The sequence below is a fragment of the Mizuhopecten yessoensis genome, unplaced genomic scaffold (assembly GCF_002113885.1).
Source record: "Mizuhopecten yessoensis strain PY_sf001 unplaced genomic scaffold, ASM211388v2 scaffold4819, whole genome shotgun sequence".
Classification (NCBI taxonomy): Eukaryota; Metazoa; Mollusca; class Bivalvia; order Pectinida; family Pectinidae; genus Mizuhopecten; species Mizuhopecten yessoensis.
The window spans coordinates 935,317-958,093 of record NW_018405737.1 but is presented as its reverse complement, the minus strand read 5'-3'; the positions used below and the strand labels follow the sequence as shown (position 1 = coordinate 958,093).

General features: G+C 38.6%; 1 protein-coding gene across 5 annotated transcripts in view; it reads left to right on the top strand.

Annotated features, from left to right (window-relative positions):
- LOC110449778 (allantoicase-like) overlaps positions 1-22,777 on the top strand; it is a 43,605-nt gene that overhangs the window by 13,155 nt on the left and 7,673 nt on the right. For 4 of the 5 annotated variants that reach the window (XM_021496853.1, XM_021496854.1, XM_021496856.1 and 1 more), the window contains exons 2-9: positions 3,259-3,339; positions 4,171-4,233; positions 5,144-5,258; positions 5,871-5,969; positions 7,072-7,151; positions 7,592-7,712; positions 9,742-9,812; positions 18,873-19,007. In XM_021496853.1, the coding sequence (XP_021352528.1) occupies positions 3,259-3,339; positions 4,171-4,233; positions 5,144-5,258; positions 5,871-5,969; positions 7,072-7,151; positions 7,592-7,712; positions 9,742-9,812; positions 18,873-19,007 (765 nt within the window). Of the gene's footprint in view, positions 1-1,179; positions 1,486-3,258; positions 3,340-4,170; positions 4,234-5,143; positions 5,259-5,870; positions 5,970-7,071; positions 7,152-7,591; positions 7,713-9,741; positions 9,813-18,872; positions 19,008-22,777 lie in introns of those variants that run through there. The other variant, XM_021496858.1, reaches the window with a different exon arrangement.

The following is a 22,777-nucleotide window of genomic DNA, read 5'->3' as shown; positions in this document are numbered from 1 at the left end:
ATTACATGTTAATAACTTGATTGGAATTATAACCTTGAATTGACAGTTTGATACTTTGAAAATTTTGAGCCAGCCCTACCCCCAAGGGCTGTAGGGTGGGGCTCAAAGGAGTCAGTGTGCTAAAATTTCTTCATTTTCCTTGTTAAGAATCAGAGGTGCTAGTTTCAAATCCTTTTTAGTCTGAAATCTGTATGCTAGATATTGAGTAAGGTGGTTTTATTGTTTTTTGTCACTTTGAATAATATTTCTGTTCATGTTAAAAACAAAATCAACTCTCTGTATAAATATATCAGGTGACCGTTAAGGCCCATGGACCTCTTGTTTATTGTTGTTGGCCACACTGGTTAGTTTATAGTGGTGGGTCACACTGGGTTAACTTTAAAAGATTGGATCTAACTTGTAAGTTTATAATGGTGGGCATCCCTTGTAAGTTTATAGCGGCAGGTCGCAGTGCTAAATGATATAGTGGTGGGCATCACTGGTAAGCAAAATTTATAGCAGCAGATTTACACCATAGTGGTAATTAAGTTTATAGTGGTGTACCATACTTATATTATTTTATAGCAGTGGACAACACTATTATTATAGCAGTTGCTTACACAGGTAAGGTTTTACAGGTTGGCCTTACTCTGATAAGTTTTTTGCTATGGGCTAAAAGTCACTGGTTTTAGTTAATATACCACACTGGTATATTGCTTACGTTATAGTGGACATACAGTTCATAGCAGTGGAAATTAAGAGATTGGGTAATTAGCAACAGTCTCTTGTTATCTGGTGGTAAAATACTCTACCACTCTGTCACTTTGTAATTTATATACATGTTAACCAGTTTTACTAAGCTTCAGAAATTCAAATTTTATTGTAATGATTTAAACAGGTAGCATTAGAAGTTGCTGATAAGTTAAACACCATATACACCAGGTGTTTGGTTACACTACCAGGTGTGTAGCATATTATACATCAAGGTCGACTTAAATGTACGAATGTGTATCACTGTTGTACATGAGATAAGCCCATTATACACTGGGAACATTAATATAACAGTGTTATAAAGTAGGAAGTAAAACAATTAATTAGAGATTATTCCTGTGTTTTGCTATTAGAAATCATATACTTAAGGAAGTACTTATTAGCTGTCGTATTACACTCGCCTGAGGAATGCAGTCGTGGTGAACAAGTGAAGGGGGTGCTCATCTTTCCTCTTTGTACTTTTTGGCTCATACATGCAATGTGCTTGGGTTAGCCCATTTGCATCCGCCTCAAGTTCTGGGAGAGAATATATGTGCTGTATCCTGTTCATGTTATCAAAAGAGGCCACAAATTGTGGGTCTTCTGCAGAATCATGGAATTACATAATTTTTATGCTATGCTAAATCTGCGTCGGATCTATAAGTGAGTCTGCAACCACTGCGCCACTTTGGACCTCTGTGATCTCTTCTAAGGTACAATGTACCTCACTTCCTTCTTGACAGGGTCGTCTTTAAGGTACCTATCTTCATTTTGACCATTGTGTTATTGCAAGGGTGGTAAACCCTGAACAAAACAAACTAAACTATTTGCTTATTACATGCGTATGAGCTTGTGATTGCAGGTAAAATATATTAATATAAGGGTACATATACAATGTACTACCTTACATTAACCTAAGCATCGTTCAGAAAAAGTTACACTTTAAGTGTAAACTATGTATCAATTTTCAATCTGGACTTATTTAAATAATTGATGGTAATTTGAAAGATGGATAAATCAGGGGTTTATCAGGGTACTTTTTAGGTCTGTTTAACTCATTCACCCCTGAAGACACATTTGAAATCTTCCAATTCAAAGGTTAAAATAGTTCATTATGAAATTTCAGGGGTGTAAGAGTTAAACGACACATTCCCAATTGAAAAAGTGTCTGATTATTCCGTATCTACCCCTTTAAAATTCCAAATGTAAAGAAATAAATGCATATATTTAAATAAATTCCTAACCAGTGACTAAGTTCTCAAAATGCAGCATACATGTATGTCTAACTTTAGACAGAATGATCATGTCATAAAGATAGGCTTAGATAAAAGTTAAACAATCTAATTTCATGTATTCNTATAAAGACATACACACACTCATTCATTATCATACAAACATCCATACAATTATCAAAAAGGAAAGGTAGGATTGTTGAAAATTTGTATTACATTTTGAATTTCTAAGCTAGCTGTCAGTGTGAGCGTAATCAATATTTACATTTACTCAATACAACAAATATATTTATAAATTGATAAGTTACTTATGGTAAATCAGTCGTAATTTCAAGTTTGGGTGTTTCAAAAAAAGTTTTGCCATTTGGCCCATTCTCTTTGAAACTGGTCTAAGTAGCTTTCTCCCTTACTTCTAGCAATGTATTTTTGAGTTGTATATGTATCTTTTAGTGTATTTTTCAGGGCAATAATGCAGAGTTCGTTCCTGAGGCACCTTGCATTGTAGATATATTGTTTTATTGTAAAGATGATCATATTATCCACTTTTCTGTTTATTCCATTCTGACGATATGTACCAAAAAGAAAAGATTTCTTATTAAATTCAAACAGTGAATTCAACAAATTTTCTAAGTTAACAAGTAAAATTTGAACTTTTTCACAGTTCCATAGCGTATGCTCTATCGTTTCAGAGTTGGTGAAATGATTATCAAGATTTCCAAAACCGACTCTTTTATCGATGATGTTTCCAAATTTCGTCCCAGGTTTTTTTTCCCTACACCCCCTGATATGTGAATATATCATAATATGTAAAATACACATCCTCAAAATTCCAGAGGTTACACTCTCTTTCATTCTCTACCACCCTGGACGATAACATACAAGATGGTATACAACATGACAATAATTCTAGGGGTGAGAACACACCTATAAGCTGATAACCCCTGGAATTTCGAAGATGACACGTGCCATGATCATACTTTTCATAATTAATCGTTAGTGTTAGTTAATATGTTCAGGGGAGATAACTCTTATACAAATCACTGGTGCAACTGTATTGTGAAAAGATTCATATAGCACAAGCAATAAGTGTTTATATGTGACTTATAGATTACTAGTCAGTATGTACTCTTTCACTTCATCAGACAAATGACCAGTGAAGTGTATATGTACACAAAGATGTAAAATATGTACGAGTTGTCAAAGCAAATATATATTGATTTAATTTGGATACACTGTGCAACTGTATGATGCTAAGTTGCAATGTTACCCTAAAGTTTCTGATTTTTATGTTATACAGGTAGATATGGCACATGAACCTAAACGCTATGAGAAGATTGTCCCAAAGTTTACAGAGCTAAATGACTTAGCAGTTGAAAAGGTATACTTGATATTTTACTATATGTTTTATTTTGTACTGTCAAAGTTTTTTCAGTGCCTGGTTTTGCTATTCTATTTTATGGTGTTTGATACAATCTCTTTATTTGACACTTTTTTTCGCCTTGTTTAAGGTGAAAGATCAATGTATACTTTGGGGTCAAATTCCAAATAATTCTTTTTGCTTGTCTGGAAAAACCCCACCACCAAACTACTTAATTGAAATTGTATAATAAAACTTGGTACTGTATTTGAATCAAAACTAGATGTAATAAGCATAATGCAGCAAATTGAAAACAAATTTTGTGACACTTCTGTTATGATAAAGGGCATCTGAAGTTAGAATAAAGGTTAAAGTCTTATTCGATAAATAAAAAATAATTCCATTTTAGGTGATTATATATATACATACAATATATTTCATACAACGTATGTAGCATGCTAATTTGTATGCTGTGTTGGCTATACAACTGAGGGGAAACAGTGTCATATTTTCAGGTTAAGGTTTTTAAATGACATAATATCACACAGAAGTGGGTATGTTTTCATGTATTATAGGTAAATATAGGTGATATATGACCTGTGCCGTTGGCCCAATCCCAATACATTTACCAGTTCATTCACAAGCATTGCTAATTGCCATCACTTACATGTACATGTATATCATCATTTTGACCTTTATGATGTAGGCTTCAGCTAGCTAATGTTGGCTGTCACATGTACTGACGTTGTTATACAACCATATCATACTGTACTATCAGACTTTTGATTTCAGTAATTCACAAAATAGGATATTGTTAAAAGAGTTAACTGTTTATTTTACTGTTTATTTCAGGTTGGTGGGAAAATATCATTTGCCACTGATGACTATTTTGGAGTTGCAGACAATTTGATAAAGGTAGGACATTGCCTGCTAGCATGGTCACACAGAACAGGGTACATTAATGGTGCCTTGATGATCCAGCCATCCTCATTCCCAGCTTAAATGATTAAAATTTGAATGTTCTGTTAGCCAGGATAGATTGAGTAAAAAATGGTCAATACACCCCCTATATCAGGAGCTGTACATATATAGCTGTCATTTTGTAACCTAGCTACCAATTCACTTACTACTGAAGAAATAATATGGCAGTCACTTCTAATTTTGTCCCCTGTCTATCTACTTACTAGACAGGCTGTATAGCTATTATTTTCCCCCTTTCCACTTACTAATTAAGTAAGAGGTAGCTAAAGGATGTTTTCAGTCTATCCTATATACTTGTCAAGGCAATAATTTCTTAATGACTGAATGTAACTATTCTTAATAGGATTGCAGTCAAATTACTTTACATGCATTAAGCACTCATGTACATTCTGATTGTCCTTAAATTATCTGTAGTCCTTTCTAGAATTATAGGATTATTTTCATAACAATCAATAAATATATATATTGTTTAATTCATTTTGACAATCATTCAAGCTTGAACTTCTTACTGTTCTCAAGGTTTAAATAAAAATGTATATGAACTAAATGGAATAACTAAAAGCAAGTCTTGACTAGTTATTATGTGTATAACACATGTACATATATCATTACCCAACAGAGTGAAGTTTACCACACTTGTAAATCTATTTCAAGGTCAAGGTCACCGCAACAGACAAAGGTCAATTTCTTCTATAGCTTGTCTTTAAACAGCGTCTTTTAAATGGCGAAATTTCTTTATTTTAAGAAATCTTCATAGGCCTGTGTATCGTAAGACAATAAATGTCGGAGGAAGTAAAACATGTTGTTTTTACACACTGTATAAGTTATGTATGTTTTGTTTCAGTCTACAGATCCCCTGTTTAAGGAAGGACTGTTCACAGAGTTTGGAAAATGGATGGATGGCTGGGAGACGAGGAGGAAAAGGGTGGCGGGACATGACTGGTGTATCATACAGCTAGGTGAGTTACAGCTGTGTGACTGTACACAGTATCATACAGCTAGGGGAGTTACAGCTGTGTGACTGTACACAGCATCATGCAGCTAGGTGAGTTACAGCTGTGTGACTGTACACGGTATCATACAGCTAGGTAAGTTACAGCTGTGTGACTGTACACGGTATCATACAGCTAGGTGAGTTACAGCTGTGTGACTGTACACAGTATCATACAGCTAGGTGAGTTACAGCTGTGTCACTGTACACAGTATCATGCAGCTAGGTGAGTTACAGCTGTGTGACTGTACACGGTATCATACACAGGTGTTCCTGTATGTATCCATGGTGACGATTTTGCAGTGTCCTTTACTTAGGTTTTGTGTATGAAAACGGTGATGATGATTCTGTGTCTTACTGTTAGATATTCTTCGTTTATAATCCTTGGGGACATACCAAAATTCTTTAAAAAATAAGTAGTTGTTATTCCTATTTAAATGTGTAGCATTCAAGGTGATCCCAACAACAGGTCAAACTGTTGTCAGTATAATGGGATCAGTGGAATACTGTGCTGGGTGCCTTCGGCATGATATTTCAATGAGGTAGCACTCAGATGACCTTATCTATGTTTTACTGTCAGGTGTTGCTGGCTGTATCTATGGGGTTGATGTTGATACATCCTACTTCACAGGGAACTACACTCCTCAGATCTCCATACAGGGTGCTAATCTGGACAGAGGTGAGTCAACAAACAGATGGATATTATTTCTTTTCTGTAAAATAAGTCTAGCATTTTTTTCCATTTACCAGAATTTTTAAGATATTTTTTCATGCTATAATATAGTACATTAAGGTAATATAATGGTCAGGTGATGCATTGGACAGTGCTCTCAGCTTTCACCAATGTGGTCGTGGTTTGATTCCTCAATCAGTTGTGAAAGATATTAGGTCACCTCCGACAAATTAGGTCACCCCCGACATATTAGGTCACCTTCGACATATTAGGTCACCTCCGACATATTAGGTCATCTCCGACATATTAGGTTATGCACCCCTGACATATTAGGTCACCTCCGACATATTAGGTCACCTCCGACATATTAGGTCACCCCCGACATACTAGGTCACCTCCGACATATTAGATCACCCCCGACATATTAGGTCATCTCCGCCATATTAGGTCACCTCCGACATATTAGGTCTCCTCTGACAAATCACCTGCTTTGATTCAGTACTCCATTTTTCTCCCACATTGAGACTCCCTGTGCACTTCTACCCAAGTAAGAGTGATTAATATACAATGTAGTATGAAGAAACCTGTTTCAAAATTGTTGTATGATAAATACAGTTTATTTAAAGGTAAATAAAATTCAACCTTATTAATGACCTTGTTTACAAGACTTTTGACTAAATATTGCATCACCAAATGCCATTGTTTGGTTATCATGTTATCTTGATGCACTGTTTTTCCTGCTATATAATCTATGTACATGTACCATGATTTTTAGAGCTGATGGAGCCAAACATCACATACCAATGCTAGTCCTCTTAAGTTATAACGTTCTCCTAGAGGCTTTGGACGTTCATGATAATGCCTTTTTATCTGCAGCTCGAAAAAAACCAGAACTGATTTAATGCTTACATTACAGAGAGTTTATATATGATGTATATATATAATACCATGGACTTATAGGCAATCTAATTCTGTGATAATGCACTCTGTGACCTTTACCATTAAACCACCATTACAGACTGTTCCTTTCCATGTTATCAGCATTCATACTAGTTTTTCCTTACAACGAAATCAAGTATCATTTATATAATCCTACGCTTTGTTTCAGATCTTCCTGATAGACTCAGTGACATGGGAACTGAAGCTACTGTGCAAGAAATCACAGAAATTACTAAACTTCACTCCGAGGTAACTGTTAATCACTCGCTTGGTGATCTTAGTCAGGGGTAGGGATTTATAACATCTATACACCACATTGATGCTAAACCAATAATTGATAAAGTCATTATTGCTGAAGTTAATCATGTACATTGCAAAGAAATTGTATTTTAACTATGGAAATTGACCACTTTGTGTCATGCATATCAAGGGAGGGAACTCCTGCATCTTTCTGTCAAGATTGAAATCTGCTTGTTATGTAAGAGTTACCTCCCATCGTTCTGATTTGTGAACATGTTTGGAGGGATGCGGAATTAATTAAAAGTTTTTACAGCACAAGAAATATTATAATGTACAAAGAAGTGAAATTGGCTTATGTTTGGGTTACTAGTGTAAAATACTGTAAAATTTTCAAACATCTTCTTGTATCAATGTCCTTTGGTGTGATTGTATGTGTGTTGCTTTTACAGGATTGGGAAGAAGTTTTAAGCAAAACGCCACTACGCCCAGGCTATCTGACATCCTGTCATAATTACTTTGAAATTCACAATAAGTCACGACATACCCATCTAAGAGTCAATATGTTTCCAGGTAATGTAATATCATTATTTCAATTTGTCATATTATACTTTCAGATTATATCATTAATTTCTCACCTGCTTTCTAAGGCCTTCTGAACCTTTGGTTCATGTGATGTATTGCTATCCATTTTTTTCTAACACCATCCATTGTCTATTAAGTTATAAACAATTTACATTATCAATTTTTTTTTCAATTAAATGACCTCAACTTTCAGTAAAGTGTTGGATCATCACACTTAATACACAATTGTCTATTTTGAGGTTAAGGCATTTATATCGAGTGTAAGCAATGTGCTTGACCATATTGTCATATTTTACAGACCAAAAACAGCTTAAATGGACTTAGTTAAATTTGTTTGGGATGTGTAATGTTAGATCACTGCCATCAATAGGCTGTTGTCTATTATAAGGTTGGAGTATATATTTGGAGCGTAAACAATGTTCTAAATTATGTTTTCAGTATTTTAGGGGCCAAAACTGGTTAGTTGAACTGGGTTAAAGTTTTTTTGTGCAGTGTTGTATCGGTCACCACCATTAATACGCATTTAACTATTTCATGTTGGCAGGTCATCTCTTCTAACATGTTAAGGTACAACAAAACCTTGTTATATTGCCATCATTTGTTCAAAAAAATAAAGGGGTTTGGCAATAAATTGAGGGAAACGTATAAGAAATTATTAAGAAAAACATAATTAAGGGAACTGAAAATATGTTGGTGGTAAGTGAGGTGGCAAATGAAATGACGGGCATTATATCAAGGTTTTACTGTACAACTGTTTCTATTGATATTTGCTATCTTACAACATATATCACAGATAGGCAAGCTATGCTGTTCTCCAACAGCTCTTGTTTTCTTGTAGCGGTTATGAACGAAAAATAGCTAAAATATAGAATTTGATTATGATGAGTATGATGTATTTTGCAATAGCATTGTGTTGTAATATGCTTAAAAATCCATTTTGAGTGATTGTAAGAAGTACCAGGATGTTTCTATGTACATAGATCTTGTATCCATGTAATGACTCTATTGTTGGGAGTCTTCATATGTTTTGTCAGAAATTTAAACTTCCCCTAAAGAATAAGAACCTTCTACTATTGGTTGTTATTTCAGGAATAGGTATTAGTGTAACTTATTAGGTATATGTCTGTAAACACCAATAAGTGAGTTCCTTCTGTCTAGAAAACATTACATCATTGGTAATTACATGGACAAGTCTTAATTCTAAAGATTGTTCAGTGTTAAAGGAAGTTTGTTATTCTGATTTGGGTAAAAAAAAAACTCTTGCGCTGAAAATCTCCCTAACACCACAGACTTTTGATTTTGTGATTTGAAGTCATCACGTGACAATGAGGGCATAGAGTCAGTACACAAAAACAATCTGATGTTACCTGTTACTTAACTAAATAAACAGTGAATAGTTTTATAGACGAAATTTGTTCAGCTGCAATATACTGAAAAAGTGGAAATATTTGCATGTGGAAATAATCGTGTTGTGATCAATTAACCCTTTCACCACTGTGGACCATAATGGACTCATCAAGATAAGCGTATTGTAGAGTCTACTAAAGTTATGTCGGGGTGGAAGGGTTCTATTGATCAATAATCTTTATAATCTATAAATGAATATTACCTTGTGGATATTTTTGCACTTATTTGCTCAATGCAAAAACCACCAACATTTACACACCACAACAATTTCCACTTTTACAGTATACTATATAACAGTTGTTATATCATTTGAAGTGCAAAACATTTTTTTGTATGGTTTTAACACTTTTATTTTATACTTCTATATTTTAAGAGTTCAGAACTCCTTTGACACTGCCCGTATAGCTACAATGCTGGAAATCTCTCATGCAGAGTTAAATATTGCTTAAAATCAGTGGGAGTTACTGTTCCAGAACAAGCTTAATGATTGTGTTTTTCAAAAAATGTGAATTGATTGATGAGAGCTGTGGTATTGCAGACTTTTTCTAATAATCATATTGTTACACATTGTATACTTTTACACAAATTCACACCAGCAGTCCTATTTCAGATGGAGGTATAGCCAGATTGCGGGTATATGGACGTGCAAAGAGGGACTGGAGTACTGTGCCCCTGAATGAAGTATGTACATATGACACAGACTGTAGTATCACCTGTATTTCTCATCCTTTTAGGAATCTGCAGTATCACCTGTATTTCTCATTCTTTAAGAGATCTATAGTATCACTTGTATTTCTCATCTTTTTAGGGATCTATAGTATCACCTGTATTTCTCATCCTTTTAGGGATCTTTCGTATCACCTGTATTTCTCATCCTTTTAGGAATCTATAGTATCACCTGTATTTCTCATCTTTTTAGGGATCTATAGAATCACCTGTATTTTTCATCTTTTTAGGGATCTATAGTATCACCTGTATTTCTCATCCTTTTAGGGATCTATAGTATCACCTGTATTTCTCATTCTTTAAGGGATCTATAGTATCACCTGTATTTCTCATCCTTTTAGGGATCTATAGTATCACCTGTAATTCTCATCCTTTTAGGGATCTATAGTATCACCTGTATTTCTCATCCTTTTAGGAATCTATAGTATCATCTGTATTTCTCATCCTTTTATGAATCTATAGTATCACCTGTATTTCTCATCCTTTTGGGGATCTATAGTATCACCTGTATTTCTCATCCTTTTAGGAATCTATAGTATCACCTGTATTTCTCATCCTTTTAGGAATCTATAGTATCACCTGTATTTCTCATCCTATTAGGAATCTTAGTATCACCTGTATTTTTCATCCTTTTAGGGATCTATAGTATCATCTGTATTTCTCATCTTTTTAAGGATCTATAGTATCACCTGTATTTCTCATCCTTTTAGGGATCTATAGTATCACCTGTATTTCTCATCCATTTCGGGATCTATAGTATCACCTGTATTTCTCATCCATTTCGGGATCTATAATAACACCTGTATTTCTCATCCTTTTAGGGATCTTGAGTATCACCTGTATTTCTCATCCTTTTAGGGATCTATAGTATCATCTGTATTTCTCATCCTTTTAGGGATCTATAGTATCACCTGTATTTCCCATCCAGTTAGGAATCTATAGTATCACTTGTATTTCTCATCCTTTTAGGGATCTATAGTATCACCTGTATTTCTCATCCTTTTAGGGATCTATAGATTCACCTGTATTTCTCATCCTTTTAGGGATCTAGAGTATCACCTGTATTTCTCATCCTTTTAGGGATCTATATTATCACCTGTATTTCTCATCCTTATAGGGATCTAGAGTGTCACCTGTATTTCCCATCCTTTTAGGGATCTATAGTATCATCTGTGTTTCTCATCCTTTTAGGGATCTAGAGTATCACCTGTATTTCTCCTCCTTTTAGGGATCTATAGTATCCCCTGTATTTCTCATCCTTTTAGGGATCTATAGTATCATCTGTATTTCTCAACCTTTTAGGGATCTATATTATCACCTGTATTTCTCATCCTTTTAGGGATCTAAAGTATCACCTGTATTTCTCATCCTTTTAGGGATCTGTAGTATCACCTGTATTTCTCATCCTTTTAGGGATCTGTAGTATCATCTGTATTTCTCAACCTTTTAGGGATATATATTATCACCTGTATTTCTCATCCTTTTAGGGATCTATAGTATCACCTGTATTTCTCATCCTTTTAGGGATCTAGAGTATCACCTGTATTTCTCATCCTTTTAGGGATCTAGTATAACCTGTATTTCTCATCTTTTTAGGGATCTAAAGTATCACCTGTATTTCTCATCTTTTTGGTGGAAGAATTAGGGAGGAGGGATTGTAACATTCAACCAATACACATAGAACTATACCAACATAGAGTACCAGGTCACATACACACACCACACAAGGTACCACCACAAACTTAGATAGCTAATCTAATTCCCTGGCACCACTATCAAACACCATACAACCATTACACAATTAGGTACCATACACAGTCACCTACATCACATGCTACACACAGTACCACCATTTCACGCTTAACCACGATCACACAGTACCACCATCAAACTGGGTTCAATAAACACACACAAATAACATATACTACACTGTACCACTATTACACAAACTTCCATATAACTCTGCCATTATCATATACCACACACAGTGCCACAATATATAAAACACTGCACCACCATTAAACACAGAACCATACACACACCACCGTTACACACAGTACCATACACACAGCCATGTTACACACCGTACCATACACAAACCACCATTACACACAGTACCATAGTGCAAACACTGCCCTGTTACACACAGTACCATACACACACAACGGTAACACACAGTACCATACACACACCATCATTACACACAGTACCATACACACACAACTGTTACACACAGTTGCATACACACACAACTGTTATACACAGTACCATACACACACCATCATTACACACAGTACTATACACACAGTACCATACACACACCACCATTACACACAGTACCACATAGCGCATACACACAGCCCTGTTACACACAGTACCATACACACACAACTGTTATACAAAGTACCATACACACACTACCATTAAACACAGTACCATATACACACCACCATTACACACAGTACCATACACACACCATCATTACACACAGTACCATACACACACAACCATTACACACAGTACCATACACACACCACCATTACATACAGTACCATACACACACCAACGTTACACACAGTACCATACACACAGTACCATACACACATCACCATTACATACAGTACCATACACACACCACCGTTACACACAGTACCATACACACACCACCATTACATACAGTACCATACACACACCACCGTTACATACACCACCGTTACACATAATACCATATACACACCACCATCACACACAGTATCATACACACACCACCATTACACACAGTACCATACACACACCACCGTTACACACAGTACCATACACACACAACCATTACACACAGTACCATACACACACCACCATTACATACAGTATCATACACACCATCATTGCACACAGTACCATACAGAACCGTACACACACACCCTTTACACACAGTACCATACACACACACCACCATTACACACAGTACCACATAGCGCATACACACAGCCCTGTTACACACAGTACCATACACACACAACTGTTATACAAAGTACCATACACACACCACCATTAAACACAGTACCATACACACACCACCATTACACACAGTACCATACACACACCACCGTTACACATAATACCATATACACACCACCATTACACACAGTACCGTTACACATAATACCATACACACACCACCATTCCACACAGTACCATACACACACAACCGTTACACACACCACCATTACATACAATACCATGCATCCACACACCACCATTACATACACAACCGATACACACACAACCGTTACACACACAACCGTTACAAATACCACCATTACATACACAACCGTTACACACAATACCGTTACACACACCACCATTACAAACAGTACCATACACACACCACTATTACATACAGTACCATACACACTCCACCGTTACACATAATACCATAAACACACCACCATTACACGCAGTATCATACACACACCACCATTACGCACAGTATCATACACCACCATTACACACAGCATACACACACCACCGTTACACACACCACCATTACATACATTACCATACACACACCACCATTTCATACAGTACCATACACACAGTCCCATACACACACCACCATTACATACAATACCATGCATCCACACACCACCATTACATACAATACCATGCATACACACACCACCATTACATACAGTATCATACACACCATCACTGCACACAGTACCATACAGAACAGTACACACACACCCTTTACACACAGTGCCATACACACACACCACCATTACACACAGTCCCATACACATACCACCTTTACATACAGTACCATACACACACCACTATTACATACAGTACCATACACTCACCACCATTACACACAGTACCTTTACACACAGTACCATACACACCACCGTTACATACAGTACCATACACACACCACCGTTACACATAATACCATATACACACCACCATTACACGCAGTACCATACACACACCACTTACACACAGTACCATACACACACACCACCGTTACACATAATACCATATACACACCACCATTACACACATTATCATACACACACCACCATTACATAGAGCACCATACACACACCACCGTTACATACACCACCGTTACACATAATAACATATACACACCACCATTACACACAGTATCATACACACACCACCATTACATAGAGTACCATACACACACCACCGTTACATACACCACCGTTACACATAATACCATATACACACCACCATTACACACAGTATCATACACACACCACCGTTACACACAGTACCATACACACACCACCGTTACATACAGTATCATACACACCATCATTACACACAGAACCGTACACACACCCCCTTTACACACAGTACCATACACACATCACCATAACAAATAGTATTATACACACACCCAGTACACACAAACATACACACACCACCATTACATACAATACCATACACACACCACCATTACACACAGTATCATACACAAACCACCATTACACACAGTATCATACACACCACCATTACACACAGTATCATACACCACCATTACACACAGTACCATACATACACCACTGTTACACACACCACTGTTACACATAGTACCATATAAACACCACCATTACACACAGTATCATACACAAACCACCATTACACACAGTATCATACACACACCACCATTACACACAGTATCATACACCACCATTACACACAGTACCATACACACACCACCGTTACACACAGTACCATACACACACAACCATTACATACAGTACCATACACACACCACGTTACATACAGTACCATACACACACCACCATTACATGCAGTATCATACACACAGTACCATACACACACCATACACACACTACCATTAAACACAGTACCATATACACACCACCATTACACACAGTACCATACACACACCCCCGTTACACACAGTACCATACACACACAACCATTACATACAGTACCATACACACACCACCATTACATACAGTACCATACACACCCCACGTTACATACAGTACCATACACACACCACCATTACATACAGTACCATACACACACCACGTTACATACAGTACCATACACACACCACCATTACATACAATACCATGCATACACACACCACCATTACACACACCACCATTACACACAGTACCATACACACACCCCCATTACATACAGTACCATACACACACCACGTTACAAGTACCATACACACACCACCATTACACGCAGTATCATACACACACCACCATTTCACACACCACCATTACACACACTACTGTTACATACAGTACCATACACACACGTACCATACACATACCACCGTTACATACAGTACCATACACACACCCCCATTACACACACCACCATTACACACAGCACCATACACACACCATCATTACACACAGTACCATACACACTCCACCAGTACATACAGTACCATACACACACCACCGTTACATACACCACCGTTACACATAATAACATATACACACCACCATTACACACAGTATCATACACAAACCACCATTACACACAGTATCATACACAAACCACCATTACACACAGTATCATACACAAACCACCATTACACACAGTATCATACACAAACCACCATTACACACAGTATCATACACACACCACCATTACACACAGTCCCATACACACACCACCGTTACATACAGTCCCATACACACACCACCATTACACACAGTCCCATACACACACCACCGTTACATACAGTTCCATACACACACCACCATTACACACACAACCATTACACACAACACCGTTACACATGATACCATACACACACCACCATTACACACACCACCATTACACACACCACCATTACACACAACACCGTTACACATAATACCATACACACACCACCATTACACACAGTACCATACACACACAACCGTTACACACAGTACCATAAACACACAACTGTTACACACACCACCATTACATATAGTACCATCCTTACACGACCGTTACACACACCACCGTTACACACAGGACCATACACACACAACCGTTACACACAGCACCATACACACACAACTGTTACACCCACCCCCATTACAACACACCACCGTTACACACAGTACCATCCACACACCACCGTTACACACAGTCCCATACACACACCACCGTTACACACGGTACCATACACACACAACCGTTACACACAGTACCATACACACACAACTGTTACACACACCACCATTACATACACAACCGTTACACACACCACCGTTACAAATACCACCATTACATACACAACCGTTACACACACCACCGTTACACACACCACCATTACATATAGTACCATACTTACACGACCGTTACACACACCACCGTTACACACACCACCATTACATACACAACCGTTACACACAATACCGTTACACACACCACCATTACATACACAACCGTTACACACACGACCGTTACACACAATTCCACCATTACACACATTACCATACACACACAATATCATATACTACACACAGTATACCACCATATATTTAACACCACACCACCATCACAGATAATTGTCTGTCACGTACTGTTTGCCAGCAGTCCTGTACACACTAATGAACTACTTACTGTAATGTTAATTCACTAAGTAATGTAATAATGACACTCACACTTTTTGAATAGCATTGCTAATGATGTTAACAACGGTTTGTCGGGAATTAATTGGATTTTCCAATGAACCCAAATTGACACCGGAAAGCTGTGCAGGTTTGCACCAGTGCTTGACACAGATATATAATTTATGACATACTAGTTATGTAGGTATATTGAGCTCATTATGTCTATATCAGGATTGGGCCCATACTGACAGCCTGGTTAGATTTACGAACTTCGGATTGTTTTTCATGACGACTTTAAATCAGATATATTAACACAGTACAGTATACAGTTGTTAATACTTTAGTGAGAGACTCATCCATAGTACTTGTATTAAGAATGATGAGAGTCAGGGAAATTACGTTAAGATCTACAGAGAAAATAGATGCTAGTATCTGTTTTTTAGGTAACCACACCTTGGTTGTACATATGGGACCCATTCAACTCTGCCCAACCTGGTTACAAAGTTGCATACAGTAGATGTTATATAAGGGTTTGGTAGAGCAAGTAAAAATGTATTTAGTTCAGTACTTTGTCAATACCTACCCTTCTGATACAGAAGTAATTACAGATACAGTGTTTTATTTGCAATTGATATATTAAAGCTTGTATGTGGTATTTTCAACCGTTACACAATCGTCTTTTGTAAATATTGTATTACTCTCTTATCTAGGTATCTTGTTTACACTGTAATGGTGATGTATATATATATATATAAATAATAAAACAAAACACTGAAGACGAAATTCTGCTAGTACTTTCACCCATCTAGCTAGGGCTCTTCAGGTGAGTTGAATATATTTATGCCGTCATACAGGAGGAGGCACGGTAGTCTAGTGGTAGGACGCCGGGCTCGTGACCGAAGGGTTGCGGGTTCACGGCACGGCACTGCGTTGTATCTTTGAGCAAGATACTTTACTCCGTTTGTTCCAGTCTACTCAGCTGTAAATGAGTACGTGGTTGGGCAGTGCTAGAATTGTTGAATGCTAGCTATTAATTAACGCCGAAATGGCAGCTCCGGCTGAACATGTATGCTCCCCAGGGAGTTGAGAAAGTAACCACGGATAATAACTTGTGAACCGCTTTGAGACAACCTACGGACTAAGGTTGTGATAAAGCGGTATATAAGAACCTTGAATTGTTATTATTATAAAGAGAGTACAAATACTTAAGACATCAAAAATAGTGATGTCATAAACATAATACACATAATGCGGACATCAAGAAATTGCAACATCTTAAAATTATTACAATGAATTTACTTTCGTTAAATGCGTCAATGAAACATACAGACACAGAAACGGAGAATATTATAAATGCTCAAATGAAAACATCGAACAAGAGTAAACGTTTAAATTCGTCTGATAGTAAACATCAATCTCAAAGCACAATACCTAGTTCATCCGGACATATCAAATGTACGGAATATGTAAATTTAATTTGTAAGAGATACTCGATGCCCAGTTTTAGAATTTTTAATTCATTCTGTACGCAAAGTTCAATTTGTTAATATTTGGATGAAGTGGTAATCTAAACCTTATTTGACCGCAAATAATAATTTGCTCTTTTGTCTTCTCAACATTGAATGGATATGATTAACGATTGTCACTGAGTATTTTTCCTATATTCTCCAAACCAGCATTAAATGTTTCTTTGTGTTTCTATCATGTGAAGAACAGTTACGTTAAATCTTCATACTAATGATGACAAACATTTCAGAATAAAGACATCTTTCAGTAGAACCAGATCATTAAGGAAAGCACATCATCATCATGGCCACATTATATAAATTTAAATTCAGAAATTGTATGCTTTTCATAGTGAGAGTAAACAAATAAATATGTCTCAAAGGATTACAGGTAAGGTTTGCATTAGGACTGCCTTACCTAGTTATCTCGACCAGTGGAATAGTTCAACAATACACTATATACCTGTGTAATAGTCAGGGAGAGGAGGTTTTATGATGCCATGTTTTGAGTATGAGAATCACCTCAATCATGTGGAATAGTCAAGATAATGGATAGTTGTCGGCCCTCACAGGCCTCAAACTGTCCATTATCTAGCCTATTCCACAGTTTTCGGTGTTTCTCCTATACATATCAATCCACCTAGGGTAGTTATGGAAGGTCTCCACATACGGGTTGAATTGTCCAGCAATAGTTTTTCGGGTCATACCTGAATATACATAGATAGTAGATTTTTATTTAAAGATTTTATCTAAATTGACTGTAAGGATCATTCAGTGCCAGTAAACAAACTCCAAAACATTTTTTCATTAGAAAATAATAACATTGAGAATTCTAATATACCTTTGATGAAATGAGAAAGTGTCTTTATTTACAGTTGACAGATTTAGTTGCCATGGAGAATGGTGGATTGTGTATTGGTTACAGTGATAGTCACTTTGGCCATGCTCGACATTTGATCCAACCAGGACGTGCAGAAAACATGGCAGATGGCTGGGAAACAAAACGACATGTATGTACTTGGTCTACATATTGTCTTATGTGTTCTGTGTACATGTATAGTGGTACATTGTGTTTGTATATATTAATATGCTCCCCTTTTTGTAGAGCTTGGTGCTATTTCTTTAAATGTCACAATTTTGGTTTCCAATTTCTACATATCAGGGCTCATTGCTGTACCTTTAACAGCATTGTTGGTCGATGCTGCATCAATTCTATCATCACTATTTAGGACTTCTCTAGCACCATAGGTCACTACTGATCCTAACATCAGGGATCTGTGCTGCTTCCAACTCCAGGGGTCGATGCTGTTCCACACATCAGGGGTTGATGTTTGGTGTTGCTTCCATTATTTGGGGTCAGTGTTGCTCTAAGTAATTGGTGTTACTTCTAACATCAGGGATTTGTGCTGTTTCTAACATCAGTGGTTGGTGCTAACTTCCTAACATCAGAGGTTATTACTTTCTTCTAACACCAGGGGTCTGTTCTATTTTTAATATCCGGGGTTGGTGCTGCTCCTACAACAATTAATATACATTTTTTTGAGAGGGAGACGAAATTAGGGAGGGGGATTATTTGCTGTCAAATACAGTAATATCAGAAATTGGTGCTGCTATCTACTAACACCAGTGGTCACTGTTGCTTCCAACATCAGGTGTTGGTGCCTGTAACATCAGGTGTTGCTTATATCAGGGGTTGATGCTGCTAAGATTAGGGAGGGGTTGGTACGTGTCTCTAATATCAGGGGTTGGTGTCTCTAACATCAGGGGTTGGTGCCTGTAACATCAGGGGTTGGTTCCTTTAACAGCAGGGATTGGTGCCTGTAATATCAGGGGTTGGTTCCTTTAACATCAGAGGTTGGTGACTTTAATATCAGGAATTGATGTCTCAAACATCAGAGGTTGGTGTCTCTAACATCAGAGGTTGGTGCTGCTAACATCAGGGGTTGGTGTCTCTAACATCAGGGGTTGGTGCCTGTAACATCAGGGGTTGGTGCTGCTAACATCAGGGGTTTGTGCCTGTAACATCAGGGATTGCTTATATCAGGGGTTGACGCTGCTAAGATTAGGGGTTGGTGCGTGTCTCTAATATCAGGGGTTGGTGTCTCTAACATCAGGTGTTGGTGCCTGTAACATCAGGTGTTGCTTATATCAGGGGTTGATGCTGCTAAGATTAGGGAGGGGTTGGTACGTGTCTCTAATATCAGGGGTTGGTGTCTCTAACATCAGGGGTTGGTGTCTCTAACATCAGAGGTTGGTGTCTCTAACATCAGAGGTTGGTGTCACTAACATCAGGGGTTGGTGTCTCTAACATCAGGGGTTGGTGTCTGTAATATCAGGGGTTGGTGCCTGTAACATCAGGGGTTGGTGTCTCTAACATCAGGGGTTGGTGTCTCTAACATCAGGGGTTGGTGTCTGTAATATCAGGGGTTGGTGCCTGTAACATCAGGGGTTGGTGCCTGTAACATCAGGCGTTGCTTATATCATGGGTTGATGCTGCTAAGATTAGGGGTTGGTGCGTGTCTCTAATATCAGGGGTTGGTGTCTCTAACATCAGGGGTTGGTGCCTGTAACATCAGGGGTTAGTACATGTCTTTAATATCAGGGGTTGGTGTCTGTAACAGCAGGGATTGGTGCCTGTAACATCAGGGGTTGGTTCCTTTAACATCAGAGGTTGGTGCCTTTAATATCAGGAATTGATGTCTCTAACATCAGAGGTTGGTGTCTTTAACATCAGAGGTTGGTGCTGCTAACATCAGGGGTTGGTTCCTTTAACATCAGGGGTTGGTGTGACTTACATCAGGGGTTGATGTCTCTAACATTAGGGGTTGGTGTGACTTACATAAGGGGTTGATGCCTCTAATATCAGGGGTTGGTGCCCTTAACATCAGGGGTTGGTGCCTTTAACATCAGGGGTTGGTGCTGCTAACATCAGGGGTTGGTGTGACTTACATCAGGGGTTGATGCCTCTAACATCAGGGGTTGGTGCCCTTAACATCAGGGGTTGGTGCCTTTAACATCAGGGGTTGGTGCTGCTAACATCAGGGGTTGGTGCCGCTAACATCAGGGGTTGGTGCCTCTAACATCAGGGGTTGGTGAATGTAACATCAGGGGTTGGTGCTGCTAACATCAGGGGTTGGTGCTGCTAACATCAGGGGTTGGTTCCTTTAACATCAGGGGTTGGTGTGACTTACATCAGGGGTTGATGTCTCTAACATCAGGGGTTGGTGTGACTTACATCAGGGGTTGATGCCTCTAACATCAGGGGTTGGTAACATCAGGGGTTGGTGCCGGTGCCTTTAACATCAGGGGTTGGTGCTGCTAACATCAGGGGTTGGTTCCTTTAACATCAGGGGTTGGTGCCTCTAACATCAGGGGCTGGTGCCTGTAACATCAGGGGTTGGTGCTGCTAACATCAGGGGTTGGTGCCTCTAACATCAGGGGCTGGTGACTGTAACATCAGGGGTTGGTGCTGCTAACATCAGGGGTTGGTGCTGCTAACATCCGGGGTTGGTGCCTCTAACATCAGTGGTTGGTGCCTGTAACATCAGGGGCTGGTGCTGCTAACATCAGGGGTTGGTGTCTGTAACATTAGAGGTTGGTGCGTCTTACATCAGGGGTTGGTGCCTGTAACATCTGGGGTTGGTGTCTCTAACATCAGGGGTTGGTGTCTGTAACATTAGAGGTTGGTGCGTCTTCCATCAGGAGTCGGTGCCTGTAACATCAGGGGTTGGTGCCCTTAAGATCAGGGGTTGGTGCCTTTAACATCAGGGATTGGTACCAAAAACATCAGGGGTTGGATCAATAACATCAGGGGTTGGTGCAACTAACATCAGGGGTAACAGTGCCATTAACATTAGGGTTTGTTGCCTCTCTCTTCAGGGGTTGGTGCATGGACTAACATCAGGGGTTGGTGCATTACTTCAGGGGTTAGTGTCTCTTATACCAGGGGTTGGTGTCTAAAACATCAGTGGTTGTTGCCTGTATCCTCAAGGGTTGGTGTCACTAACATCAGGGGTTGGTGTCTATTATACCAGGGGTTGGTGTCTGAAGCATCAGTGGTTGTTGCCTGTATCCTCAAGGGTTGGTGTCACTAACATCAGGGGTTAGTGTCGATTATACCAGGGGTTTGTGTCTGAAACATCAGGGGTTGTTGCCTGTATCTTCAAGGGTTGGTGCCTCTAACATAAGGGGTTGGTGCCTTTAACATCAGGGGTTGCTGCCTTTAACATCAAGGGTTGGTGCCTCTAACATCAGGGATTGGTGCCACTAACATCAGGGTTGGTGTCTGTAACATCAGGAGTTGGTGCCTGTAACATCAGGGGTTGATGTCTCTCACATTAGGGGTTGGTGCGAATAACATCAGGGGTCGATCAGGGGTCGGTGCCTGTTCCATCAGGGGTTGGTGCCTGGAACATCAGGGGTTGGTTCTGCTAACATCAGGGGTTGGTGGTCGTAACATCAGGGGTTGGTGCAACATCAGGGGTTGGTGCTCCTAACATCAGGGGTTGGTGTGACTTACATCAGGGGTTGATGTCTCTCACATTAGGGGTTGGTGCGACCAACATCAGGGGTCGGTGCCTTGGTGTCTGTAACAGCAGGGATTGGTGGCTGTAACATCAGAGGTTGGTGCATTACCCCAGGGGTTCGTCTCTCTTATACAAGGGGTTGGTGTCTGAAACATCAGCTAACATTAGGGGTTGGTGTGTTTAACATTAGGGTTTGTAGCCTCTCTCTTCAGGGATTGATGTATGACCTAACATCAGGGGCTGGTGCGTTGGTG